This window comes from Lactuca saligna, chromosome 5 (genome assembly GCF_052625555.1).
Source record: "Lactuca saligna cultivar CGN05327 chromosome 5, ASM5262555v1, whole genome shotgun sequence".
NCBI classification, from domain to species: Eukaryota; Viridiplantae; Streptophyta; class Magnoliopsida; order Asterales; family Asteraceae; genus Lactuca; species Lactuca saligna.
The window spans coordinates 245268773-245283012 of NC_136421.1; the positions used below are offsets into that span (position 1 = coordinate 245268773).

At 35.6% G+C, this 14240-nt stretch overlaps 1 protein-coding gene across 1 annotated transcript; it reads right to left on the bottom strand.

Annotated features, from left to right (window-relative positions):
* Positions 1–12929: 12929 nt before the first annotated feature.
* Positions 12930–14240, bottom strand: LOC145046471 (vacuolar protein sorting-associated protein 60.2-like). Its single transcript, XM_078994756.1, has 5 exons — positions 14220–14240; positions 14046–14117; positions 13857–13968; positions 13629–13786; positions 12930–13076 (listed from the first exon to the last, which is right to left on the bottom strand). The coding sequence occupies exons 1-5, from the start codon at positions 14238–14240 to the stop codon at positions 12930–12932; spliced, it is 510 nt and encodes a 169-aa protein (XP_078850882.1).

Here is a 14240-nt window from a genome sequence, read left to right on the forward strand (position 1 = left end):
TGATGTTTGTTGTTTTTAATTGTGCCAGGTATTAATCGAATCCCCGAGAACCCTATCTAACAGTTATGAAGAATATATTTCGATATCTCAAAGGAACTGCTTCATTGGGATTGTGGTACCTTTGAAGACTGGATTTTTCATACAAGCATTTTCTGATGCAGACCTTGGTGGGTGTCAACTTGATAGAAAAAGCACAACTGGTGGATTTTAACTTTTGTACGAGAACCCCATCGAATAACCGCTTGGTTTTGTAAATGATAAATTTCCTGATCATTGTTATGTTCTTGATAAGGCAGTATATGGTTTAAAACAAGCACCTCGATCCTCGTATGCAACTCTTATCAATTTCTTGAAACTTTCTAAATTTAAACAAGGATCATTTGATCCCACACTATTTCACAAGAAAGTAAAGGATGATCTTATGCTAGTTCAAATTTATGTAGATGATATTATTTTTGGCTCGACTGACCCTTCGTTGTCTAGGAAATTTGAGAATATGATGTAAAGTCAGTTTGAAATGAGAAGGATGGGTAAGATAAATAATTTTCTGGAATTGAATATTCGTCAAAGCAGGGAAGATGTTTCCATAAATCAAGAGAAGTACACTCGTAACTTACTTGAGAAATTTGGCATGACGAATAGTTCAAAATTGAAAGTACCAATGGCAGTTGACACACGCTTAAGTCCTTTGTTGGATAAGCCTGTTGTGGATCTCATATTATACCGAAGCATGATAGATTCTCTTTTGTACTTAACTACTAGTATACCTGATATGATGTTTGTTGTTTTTAATTGTGCCAGGTATTAATCGAATCCCCGAGAACCCTATCTAACAGTTATGAAGAATATATTTCGATATCTCAAAGGAACTGCTTCATTAGGATTGTGGTACCTTTGAAGACTGGATTTTTCATACAAGCATTTTCTGATGCAGACCTTGGTGGGTGTCAACTTGATAGAAAAAGCACAACTGGTGGATTTTAACTTTTGTACGGGAAGCTAGTAAGCTGGCAATCAAAGAAACAAACACATGTTTTGATTTCTACAACAGAAACAGGGTATGTGGCTGTTGTATCTTGCACTTCTCAAATAATCTGGATTCAAAGCCAACTTCATGATTATCCAATCAATATGGAAAAGATCCCTTTATATTGTGATTCACAAAGTGTTATTCGTATCTGCCATAATCCAATCGAACATTGAAAGACAAAATACATAGCTCTTTGTTATCATATTATCAAGGATCATGTCGAAGATGGTAACATGGAGGTTTATTTTGTCAAAACGAAGGATCAACTTGCAGACATATTCACAAAACCTTTATATGAGACATCATTTTTAAGGATATTTAATGGATTACGAATGATTGACGCAAGCTCTGTTTATGGTTCTTAGTGAATAAAAAGATGTCGAAGTACTAACAAAGTATTTAGAGGTTACTGTTCACAGTTCAACGCTCGCTTACCTTCGCTTTCGAAATTCCTTTGAATGGTTCATATCACACTTCGCTTTATGGGAAGAAAAACTGTTCGATGTACATTGTCTCTGGAAGTTGCTACTTCTTACAACAAAAGCCTTTGGTAACACTTTATACTTTTTTTTTCGTTTCAGTTATGTAAAACAAAAATCCAAATAGATTTTCTTATTTTTGTTTTCCATTCTTCAAAAAAAAAAAAAAAAAAAAAAAAAAAAAAAAAAAAAAAAAAAAACTCGAAAAGATTTTCTTATTTTTGTTTTCAATTCCTCAAAAAGATTTTCTTATTTTGGTTTTCAATTCTTCAAAAAAAAAAAAAAAAAAAAAAAAAAAAAAAAAAAAAAAAAAAAACTCAAAGAGATTGTCTTAGGTTTGTCTTTACTTTTTGAAAGAAAAAAAAATCCAAAATTTTTATATTGTGTTTTAACCTTTTGTGGCTTATTGTTACAAGATGTTTTGGTGATGAATGCTCAACAATCACATTAAAAAGGGGAACAGATATTACATCGCATCTATGTATTAGTTAAGGGTCCTTAGAAGCATGTTGCATCATGTTGTCTCAAGCCTCACCGACTCTATGGTCGAAGCCTTAATGAAACTTTCAATAAGATAGATTCTTCCCAATTAGGTTAAAATTCACTTAAGTCATTGAGCTACCTTACTCTTCTCACATTGATTTAAGAGTTTACTGTTTGGTCCAAAAATAGCAGAGGTACATTGTACTCTTTGAAACAAATTTTTTTAATCCTAAACTTCTTACACGATCACACACAATGATGCATACTCAAGACATATTTGGTCAAAACCTACCATGATATAGGTATGTAAAAAATCTATGTTAATGATCCTGATTTATTTGTACGTGATGAAGGTGAAACCCAACAATCTTAACTTACAAGGGATTGATGGTGGACTTTTGTTCAAGGTTTTAACGAAACATTTGTTTCAGTACAATTTTTCGATATTCAAAATCTTATTCCATTTGCTTTGCGAGCTTTTAATAAAATGTTCTAACACAAAGACATATTTTCCCAACAATATCCAGCTCTTTTATTTTTCTGGAATAATATTTCCGTTTGAATATCTTTCGTAACTCTAGTCACTTACAAATAATATCCAAACCATACTTGTTCTTAACTACACCGACCATTCAAGTAATTTTGTACAATGAAAATCACACTTATGTTAAGTTGTGATCTTATACAAAATTAAGCCTACCTTGTGAAACCTATATGAAAAGAAGCCCTTTGATATTCATCAATGAGTATTTAATTGTATTTCACATGAAACCACGAAAGCAATTTTTCATCTCTCTTGATGTCGAATGAAGAGATCTTTTCCCGGGATCCATCTACTTTTGTATCAACCATAGGTTGATAGCACAAGACCAAATTTTTAAATTTGTTCTCATCTCATTATTTGGCACACTTATGCACTGAAATCCTTGAGGATCTAAGTAATACCAACTTAGTCTGAAGATTTTGCAAACTCTTGCATATGATTTCACTTCTCAACCCAAAAGTGAATGAGCCTAGCCTCCATGCCGATGGTAACATGTTCTCTTGATGTTGAAATCTTCTGGTGTACTTGGTCCACAATTTGAAACATGTGACGGTTCTTATCTTATTAGGAAGAATGAAACATTCGATGGATGACACAGTTCAATATTTCACAGGAATTGAGGAAATCGTGATGATCACTTTTTCTGACGTTGCGACTTTTATGGTAACCGACGCAATAATCAAGGAAACACGTGGAAAATTTTTATTGGTTACCGGTTTAAATTCAGATTATACGTCAACTATAAAAGGAATTTGATGGTTTAATTTGAAGACTTTATGTTCTCTGGTTAAATTTTTTCCAAAATTCTTCAAAGATAATTGTTTTCACACAATTCTTGAAAATCCTAATCATGACAGCTCATACCAGAAATGTTGATCCTTCCAACACCACCAATGAAGAAGAGACTTCACAACCATTACTAAAGACTCAAATTTCAAATCTTTGTTTACAGCCGGATATTACTTAATATCCTGAACAGTTGCAGATGTTGATTGTAACCCTAAATCACTCAGGTCTTTCAACTATCATGTCATCATCATTCTCTGTTCCTATGACCTGGTTATCTCTTGCAGGATCAACGCCATTATTTAACAAAAAAAATGAAAGTTGTAACATTCCAACTGGGGAACAACAAACTGCAAAAGATCACCAAGCACAGTTTGCTCAGATCATGAATCTTCTGTACATAGGTCCATTCTATGAGGAAACGAATGAACAAGTTGTTTATTTGTTTAATGAGATGGGTCATCAACCTCCACTGGGATTACTCAATTTCGCATGTCGAGTTTTCCCTGTGTGTAAAATTTTCTATTTGATAATTTTCTACGATTCTTGACTGGTCGTAGTTCAGGGCTTGATAAGGTGAAGTTGGAGGTGCATGCGACGATTTCAGGTCTTTATTATGACTTATATGTCGATTATGTTACTCAGCTATGGAAAGAGTTTGGTACAAGAATCTCTCACACCAATGTAACGAATGGTGTATCTTGTGCAATATTTTGGATTTTAATCCTCAAGGAGGTATATAAAAAGTAAGGGATTCTAGTTCACTCAGAAGATGCGAAGGTGGAGTTTTCATCTTTGCAAGTTCCTAACATCATTATTAATGATGCAGTTCTTTTTTGCAATGTTGCTCGCATTCCAAACGCAATGTTAAGCAGAATTGCTCCTGATAACCCAATTATGGTTCATTATTTGGCATCAATCAAAACAAATGACACGGTTGGAGTTCTTTTGAAAAAGGGGGTTGCGGGTTTATCAAAGTCTGGTAAACGTTAAAAATAAAAAGACAAATACTGAACAACCCAAACCTTTTGAAAAGCATGTGGAGAAGGAAGTTTCTAAGGAAGTCATTCCCTTAAAAACAGGTTTCCTCAAAAGGACAAAGGTGTATGCTCATAGACCTCGTCATTATCCTGAAAGGCTAATGGTTCAAGACATTCCAGAGGTTAAAGTTGAAACCCCTACCCAATCTCATCCTTCTTCTAAAGTCATAATGAAAATTCTAAAACCTCAGCTTAACAGACGGAGTGTGCTTGTTTGTGAAATTCCTGCTCCTACTTCACTTGCTTCCAAGAAGTTTCAAGCACAATAGATAGTTAAAAAGATAAAAAAAAAAAAAAAAGAACCAACAACAATGTGAAGACCCGCTTGATAAAGTTGTTGTCGAATCAGAGCATGTCAATGATAGCGAACAATCTAGTGTTTGCATTGATGATATTAGATTTGGTATTAGGACACCTCAAATGGATTTTCTAGTCAAGTCGATTTTCAAGGAGACTAAAAATCCTAGAGGAAATATGCACGTATCTATTATCGATACAACCACCAATTTGAGTGATCCTCCTTCTACTTCCATCCTTAAGAAGGCAACATTCACACCACCCGAGGTTTCGTTAACCGAGTCCACTAAGGAGGAACCTCACGCATCCCTGTGATCGTATTTGATACGAACACAAATGTCACTATGGTTGAAGGGATGATGAATAATGAAGCCCTTGGTACTTCTCAAATTGAAACCTCTACTGTTCCTACTACACTTATTCTCTCTTCTATCATCGAAACCACACTACTTGATAACTCAACTTCGTTACCACCCTTATCTTCTCCAATACCATATTTATTTCTTGTTTCCACAATCTTACCGACATATTCAACCATCATGAATGAAAGCATTACTACTCTGTTCTCTTCACAATCCATATAGCTAGAGAGATTAGTGAATGATGAAGAACCAAATGATGATGATGTTATGGTTTCGTTTGTGGAGTTACAGTTTGATCCTGAAGAGGACAACATTCTAGATAATATGTTGATGTCAGGAAAACAGTTTAAGATTATCAACAACAAGATTAAATCTCTCTTAAAATATTCAAGCTGACACTGGTCGTAGCAATTATGTTTCTAGGATTGAAGTGGAGTACATGCTCAAATCTTAGGAGAATCGTCCTAAAACTGGGATGGAGAATATTGAGCAACAACATGTTGAAAGATTGAAGCTTCATGCTATTAATTTTGTGTATAAGATTACCAAAAACTTTGTGATGTTGTTGTTGAGTATTATGTGTTGTGTCTTTTGGGCATTTGTATTTAGTCTTTTGTCTAACCGAGTTGGCCTATCTACTCATGTTTAATGATTAGGGTTTTACTATTTAAGGTGCATGCATGTATCGTGTTTTAGTAATCATGTTATTGTGAACCCTACACACCTCTACAATAGTAGTTCCTAATCGAGCTCTTTTAAGGTTGTGACTTATAATCATTCGACACATTCTTCATTTATATTATGTCTTTATTTTCTTATACTTGTTTGAATCTAATCGATATTAAGAGTTTTCGACTCTTCAATTGGTATCAGAGTATGAGACTGTGTAATCTATACACATCTCTTCTATTGAAAGAGTTTTTAGGGTTTCCGCTATTATAGGATCTGGTTCAGCCGTCATCAGTGTTATTGACATTGTTCTTTGATCTTTATATTACCCAAAAACCATTTAGTTTACACATCAAATTCATACAGATTTTGTTAATCTTTATACATTGCAGACGACTCTCATGTTAACTCGATAAATCTTTCTAGCAGCATTGGATCTACAACCAAAATTCACATTCTTTTTCCCCAAAATTATGAAGTGTGGGTACTGCATTTTGAAGACTATGACCTCAGGCTTGAAGACAATGGCTATTTGATTTAGGAAGCCAATACTATTCAGATGTTAAGTCATACAAGAACACGAAGAGAATTAAAAACTAAACAAGAGTACAACAAACTTCTTGTTGATGTAAAATATATATCACAGGATAAGAAGGACATATTGATAAGCAATGTTAAAGCAATAAGGATCATCAGGTTTGCCTTTCCACTAGACACTATCCGTTTGGTTAGTTCGTATGACACTGTAAAGGCCATATGGGATAGGCTCAAGAAACTGTACTCAACTGATGCTAATCTCGAGCATTCTACTCAAACTCTATTGCTTTCTGAGTTTGGAGCATTTATACAAAAACCAGAAGAGAGTTTCAATCAAACTTTCAATCGATATAATCATCTTCTCAGTAGGATGATGAAACACAAGATTGGAAATGAACTAATCGAGAAAAAAGTCACATTCACAAATGGGCTCAAATCTGAGTGGAAGGTAGTTGTTTCTACAATGAAAGCGCATGAGCAATTCAAGAACTACATGTTGACGAAGCTTGTTGGAATATTGAAGTCACATGAAGCTGAAGTGACGAAAGAAAGTAATATTGTTTCTAGGATGGAGTCGTTGGCCCTTGTTGTGAAGGGTAAAAAGGTTGTGGATGGTGATGATTCAGAGTCTGATCTCTCTGACTGTGAACTCTCCAAGGAGGAATTCGCTTTAATGGTATCCAACCTAAAGAGATTCGCAAAGAAGAACTTTGATAAAAATAGGAACCAAAACTGGCAGGGCAGTTATAGCTCTAAAAAGGTAAAGGAGGAGAGTGTGAATAACTCTCAGAAAGAAGAAGCGAAGAAGGATAAGAAGGTTATAAGAGACTCTGGCTATGACTGTAATTATTGTCATGGAAAAAACGATCTAGCCAATGAGTGTATGCTGAGAAGATTAAATGAGAAGAAATAGAGTAAGGGTGATGAAACTTATCATCTCTGAAAGCTAGAGGAGATTAAGAAGAAGAAGAAGAAGAAGAACGATAACAACATGCCTGATTTAATTGTGCAGGAAAATGAAGCTAAAGACAAGTTTGGCAGAGTCGAGGTTTGGTCGACTGAATTTAAAGATAAAGAGCTTCACAGACCTACTTAGGGTAGGAGCTTCGTAGCGAAAGATGAAGGTTCACAGTTTGTTGGAAGATGTTTTAGCGCTACAAGCAAGGTGTTAGAGATGAGAGGATACGCAACTGATGGTGGACGCGATAGGTGTTTTGCTATGAATCCAGTTGTTGAGCAAATAAGCGAATGTGAGCAGGTGATCAATAAGGTAAATTCCATTCTCGAATCTTTAAATATTCCTCTATCTAGATATGAAACTGAATTAAATGACTTAAAATACGCATTTTCAAGTTTCAGTAATAGATTAAAACAAACTCGATTAAAAAAAACTAACTTAACCGATCAAATCAGCAGGGTTCTGTCGAAATGTGAAGAGAGACGTGTATGGATTTAAAAGTTGGAGTCTGATCTGTCTAAATCGAGGGACAAGTCTATTTATTTACAAAGAGATAATTTGAGTCTTTTAAAATAGCATAATATTTTTTGTTTGATTGCCAAAAGACATTATTTCAATGTTACTCAGTTGCATCTTAATTGTTGGATTTTAGAGAAAATTCACAAGATGGTTTTGCCCTTTCTCGAATTCAAAGAGGATGATATCGATGTTGACTGCTACAAGTGTGGATCCATCGTCTCATCAGATGAAACTTTAGATACGTAAAGAATTGGACTGGACAAAATTGAATCATTCATTAAGTCCAAAGATCATAAAAACATGCTCAAACAACTTTTGGATGAAAAAGACAAATAGCAAATTTAAACCCAAAATATGTAGAAATTTGACTCATTAAGCACCGAGTTAAATCCAGAAAACAAAATTGATGTTGAAAACGTTTCTGAATTCGAAGATGAAAGTGATATGAATGAAATCTCTGTGGAGGATGAGGTTGACTGTTCTGAGTTTGTTAAAAATGAACCTGTTCCTGTGAAAGTCCTAATTTCTGAAGATTCAGTTGAGTTCGCACGTGTTTCTAAAAACAAACCTAAAGTTTTAAAAGCTAAATCAATTCTTTTTTTCCTAAAGTCCAAACTGTTCCTAACCAAGTTTTTGCAACTAAAGGACTAGACAAAAATCAAACAGCTAAATTAATGTTCGTGGTCGAAGATGACCACAAAGATGGATGTGATGAGTACTTTTGGTCTGCTCCAATCGACAATGTAGATGAAACCAAAGGTCTATCTGAAATGACCTCGTGGATAACAAGGAGCATATACGTAGCAAAACCCCTAAACAAAGTGAATTTAGGCTACGAAAAGGGAAGTCCAAGTGGAACTAAGAACATTCCAAGTGAAACATCATCTGTTCGGACTGAAACCCCTACCAGAAAGCCAAAGCCAAGTGCTAACATTCACAAATCATCTGAGCAGTTCGCAGATCAAAAACGGCAACGAAATCCTAGATATACCAAAAACCTCAAGGAAAGAAAGCAATTCTGGCAGTCCAAGAACCCCAATTTCGCTTATAAAGAAAAATCCAATCCAAATGCAAAAGTCTCTTCACATATGAATCCTAAGAGTCTTCATATTAATAGGTCTCCACAGGTCTCAAATCAAAAAGTTTTTCAAAAACCATTCTTTCGAAATCAAGAGAAACCTTTGCATAAATCCAACTCTCACTTCTCTCCTAACAAGAATGTTTCGCATTCAGCCAAGACATCACAAGATGTTAAAGGAAAAGGAAAGATAGTTTTTGAGCCTAATGTTTCTCTCAAAAGATCTTAAACTAATCCTAAGATAGTTGAGAAAAAGGTGATTAAACAGTAAATCCAAAATAAGCAAAAGAAACCATCCACCAAGGATACGAACTCTAAGACAAAAGTATTATTGTTTTTCAAATCACAAAGAAAGATAAAAACAACTTAATAAAACGAACTTATTTGGTTGACTCTGCTATTTCTTTTCATGTGAAAAACTCACGAGGGCCGAAATAACTATGGATTTCTAAATCTGCTTAACCTTCGCAGGTAACATGTCACGAGCAGTTTGACTCTGAATGGTACATCGACAGTGGATGGTCACGTCACATGACAGGAAGGAAGGAGGAAATGCGAGAGTTTAGAGCACGAAAGGATGGAGGGGGAGTAAAATATGACAACAATTCCCTTGGTGAAATCAAAGGATATCGGATGAGTACCAATGGATAATTTTCAATTGTCTAGGTTGCATACGTGGATGTACTACAACACAATTTCATTAGTGTGTCGCAGTTAGTAGTGAGAATTGGACTGAAAGTTTCTTTTGACGACGAAGGATCAGAAATTATCAAAAAGAAGTCCAAGGTTGTGTTTCTGAAATCAAAACGCAAAGGCGAAATGTATCCACTGAATTTGAATCTCATCAAAGGGAAGCCAACAATTTGCTTGGTTGTGAAAGCTTCCACTGATGATAGCTGGCTATGGCACAGAAGTCTCTTGCATCTCAATTTTAAAAATATCAACAAGATCATTCTTGGAGATCATGTGCAAGGGATACCACTCCTAAAATTTGACAAAGAACATCTTTGTGCATCCTGCGAAATGGGAAAACAAAGTAGGAAGAATCATCCAACAATTGTGAACACGAAAGTCTATGAACCCCTTGAACTCTTGCATATAGACCTTTGTGGTCATTCTGCAATAGAAAGAATTGGTAGTAATAGATATATTATCGTAATTGTAGATGATTTTTCCAGATTCACTTGGGTGCATTTTCTTAAACAGAAATCAGAGGCCACTCCTAAGCTCAAGGACTACATAAAGCAAATAGAGCTTCAACTGCGAAAGTTGGTTCGCAATGTGCGCAATGATAATGGTCTTGAATTCAAAATTCAAGCGTTTGAAGAATTCCTGACTGCGAAGTGAGTAACTCACAATTTTCAGCTCCTTACACTCATCAACAAAACGGTGTAGTCGAAAGATGAAACAGTTCGTTGTGCGAAGCTGCGAGAACAATGCTGTCATTCACAAATCTCTCACTCTACTTCTTGGCGGATGCGATAGGAACTGCTTGCTTCACCCAAAACCGATCTATTCTTAGTAAGCGATTCTTTATCATCCCATATGAAATTATAAATAATAGAAAACCTAACGTCAAGTTTTTCCATGTTTTTGTTTCCAGGTGCTTCATCTTCAACTCAAAGGAACAAAGGAACAAATTTGATGTGAAGGCTGATGAATGTATCTTTCTGGGGTATTCTCCTACTTATAAAGCATATCAGGTTCTCAACAAAAGATCCAAAAGGATTGAAGAAACCTATTATGCTATGTTCGACGACAATTACACGCAGGCGTTTCAAAAGAATGATAGTCCAACACAAGAGATATTCCCTAAACCAAATCTTGCTACCATCCCACTCTCCAATCTATACGAGGAGTTCATGAACCTATTTGATGAACCACAGAAGGAAATATCCTCAGAGTTCAAAGAAACAGACAACAAAGAAGACAAACTAAAGAAAATCATTGATGATGCTGCAAAAGAAATGGAACATGAGAATCCCACTCCGAAAGACCATGAAGGTCCATTGCAATCTTCAAATGTGAATGTTATATTGTTGGGGGAGTATTCTACTTCAACCTCCTCACATAAATCACATGCTCAGGGGTGGGGGGAGAACGAAACCCCTGATGTCAATCTAGAACCACCTTTCCAGTGGGAGCATCCGAATCCAAAAGGTGATAATCATACATCATGCAACGGGGAGAATGGAAATATGAATGATGATTCGGATGTACAATTAGAATTTGAAGAATTGAATGTCAAATTGGATCCATCATATGATCCAAACTACCCTCTATTAGCTAAATGGACCAAATATCATCCAAAAACTCAAGTCATTGCAGACTCGTCTTCATACATTCTTACAAGATCTCAATAAAAGGTGAAGCGAACTGCACTATTCTCTAAAGTGGAATTTTGCATGTTCATCTCCAAATTGAACCTAAAAATGTTCAAATTGCTCTTGATCATTCTGACTGGGTGCAAGCAATGCAGGAGGAGCTTAATGAATTTGAACGAAACAAAATCTGGAGACTTATTCCCACTCTGAAGGATGATTCTGTTGTTGGTCTTAAATGAGTATTTCGCAACAAAATGGATAAGGAAGGCAATGTGATAAGAAATAAGGCGTGACTCATCGTAAAGGGTTAGTATTAGGAAGAAGGAATCAACTACGAAGAAACATTCACACCTGTTGCAAGGTTAGAATCTGTTCACATCTTTCTAGCTTACATAGCACACAAGAACTTTGAAGTCTATCAAATGGATGTCAAGTGTGCATTCCTAAATGGGGAACTTGAAGAAACAGTGTACGTGGAACAACCACCAGTGTTCATAAACGAAAAATATCCAAACCACTATTACATTTTGGACAAGGCAATCTATGGTCTAAAGCAAGCTCCAAGAGCCTGGTACGAAACTCTAACTCATTTTTAAGAATAGGCTAAATTTAAACAAAGATTTGTCGACCCAACCTTCTTTCGCAAGAAAAACGGTGACCGTTTGATGATCGTCCAAATTTATTTTGATGACATCATCTTCGGATCAACTAACCCCAACTTAAATTTGAGTTATGAAAGTTGATGGAAACTAAATTTGAGATGAATTCCATGGGTCCGATTAACTTTTTATGGCTTAAATATAAGACAGAGACAGGAAGGGATCTTTATCAACCAGCAAGCTTATACAAAGACCTTACTCTCGAGAGATTCAAAAGTGAAGGTTCAAATGTAATTCAAAACGAAACTAACTCCATCTCTGGATAAACTAGCAGCTGATGACTCTTTATCGTTAAATGATAGGGTCATTGATGTATCTAACTACTAGCCGTCCACATATCATGTTTTCTGTTTGTTATTGGGCTAGGTTTCAAGCTAATTATCGCGAACCTCACATGACTGCTATTAAGAACATCTTCAGGCATCTCAAGCGAACATCCTCATTGGGAATATGCTACGCTTGGAGTTCAAGTTTCTTTGTGCAAGCGTTTTCATATGCTAATTTTGGAGGTTACTGTCTAGATAGAAAAAGTACAATGGGTTGCGGACATCAATTTCATGATGGCAAACTCGTAAGTTGGAATCTAAAAAGCAAACTTGTCTCTCCCTATCGACTGCTGAAGCAGAGTACATAGTTGCTGCATCGTGCACCTCACAAGTCATTTGGATTCAGGGTTAACCTTGTGACTATGCTATCAACATGAAATGAATCCCTTATATTGCAATTCTGAAAGCACTATTTGCATGTGTCACAAACCAGTGCAACATTCCTAAATGAAACACATAACACTGAGGTATCACTTCGAAGATGGAAATGTCGAGTTACACTTTCACTACTATAAAAACAGCCTTTTACGACACACAATCAATGACACGCGCTGATAGAGGACACACATTTGTGAGTGCCCTAAAAATTGATGTCAGTTTTGCAAAATATGAAGCATAGATGACACGCATTTTTTGCATGCCCTAAAATTAGTGTCTAATAAAAAAACATGAAGGGCACCTTAAATAAAATGTGTGTCATCTAACCATGTCGCTTTATAAATTTTAATGAAATGCACGTTTCATCCGAGGGGGAAATGAAATCCAAAAATTAAAAAGCCCGCTTTGTTTCCATTGGTTGAAAACCCTAGCTCATCCCCGTCGAAAACTCCCTTTCTTTCTATCTTTCTTCTCTCTCAATTCTCAAACCTCCATTCACCTTCCGCCATCTGCTGATTCTTCGACCCTTCCGAGTATCTCCCACTGCCGTCGACTTCCAATGAAAGATGACTCTTCGACCCTTACGAGTGTCTCCCACTGCCATCCTCTATTTTTTGTTATATATTTAACACAATCCGTTGTCAGTTTGGAGTTCATACGATCTCTGTCTCCAACTTTGTATTTATCCCTCTTTAATTTTGATGAGAGCAACGTCACCATCGAGAATGTCAAAGAAAAGATCCAGGTTCTTATTTCTCCTTTATTCATATCTCTGATTTCGATTTTGATTCTCCTCTGTAAAACCCTAACTTGAAAAGCGATATAGATTTTAATCGTGATTTCCTCCTCCTTCATTGATCCCCAATTCTACTCTCTAAGCGTCTCAGGTACGCTCCATTCCATCTCCATTATTCTAGTTTTTGTATTGCTCAGGTGAGACATCCATCTATCGTACTTTTCTGTTTCTTAATCCCGTTATGATAGTTGTTCACAGTCGCACACAACACCACAGACACATCCACATGTTTACTATTTTGAGCATAAATTTAAGAGTCTGATTTTCCTGACCTAAATTCTGGATTTAATGGGTTGCAATAGAGCTACATTAGTTAATGACTACTACAATATTATACTTCAAATTTTAAGCATAAAAAGTTACCTGATTGTTAACTCTACCAGCTGGCACTGCATATCCACTTGGAGCTGCAGGCAAATTAAGATCTTCATTCAGATCAGGCTCATTATCAGGTTGAAGATATGAAGGTACCCCTTCACTTTCAGTTTCTTGACCTATGTCTTCCTCCAAAGCATCAAGTTCTGAAACATTTCCATAAAGTGAAGTTAACATTTAAAAAAAGAAAAATAATAATAATAAATCTGTGCGTACCACCCATGAGATCATCTTCATCAATATCATCTGGCACACAGTAACTTCTACCAAGAGATTCTTGTATCTCACTGCTTATATCCATCATGTCCATCATTTCATCTTGCAAATTCTAAACATAAAAACAAGATTAAATGGTCTGTAATTATAAAGTATCAAAAGAAAGAGATTTATAATATTTATACTAACATCAATGTCTTGTATCTTCATAGTTTTCATCATTCCTTTCAGATCTTTGTTTACTGATTTCAAAGTTGTCATCTGCAAGATACAAAATTTAAAGATAAGTCTTTGATCCCATTTGAAGCAAATGCTTGATAATTGTGACACATACTATTTGCTGAGATCAGCAATATGGTTAACGAATTGATGTAATTGTGACAT

Excerpts from the sequence above, each read along its gene's own strand:
- LOC145046471 (XM_078994756.1), bottom strand. The coding sequence starts at position 14,240 with ATGTCACAATTACATCAATTC. Across the intron at positions 13,969-14,045 it reads TGAAGATACAAGACATTGAT|AATTTGCAAGATGAAATGAT; the intron begins GTTAGTATAAAT and ends TTTTATGTTTAG. Across the intron at positions 13,787-13,856 it reads TGAAGATGATCTCATGGGTG|AACTTGATGCTTTGGAGGAA; the intron begins GTACGCACAGAT and ends GAAATGTTTCAG.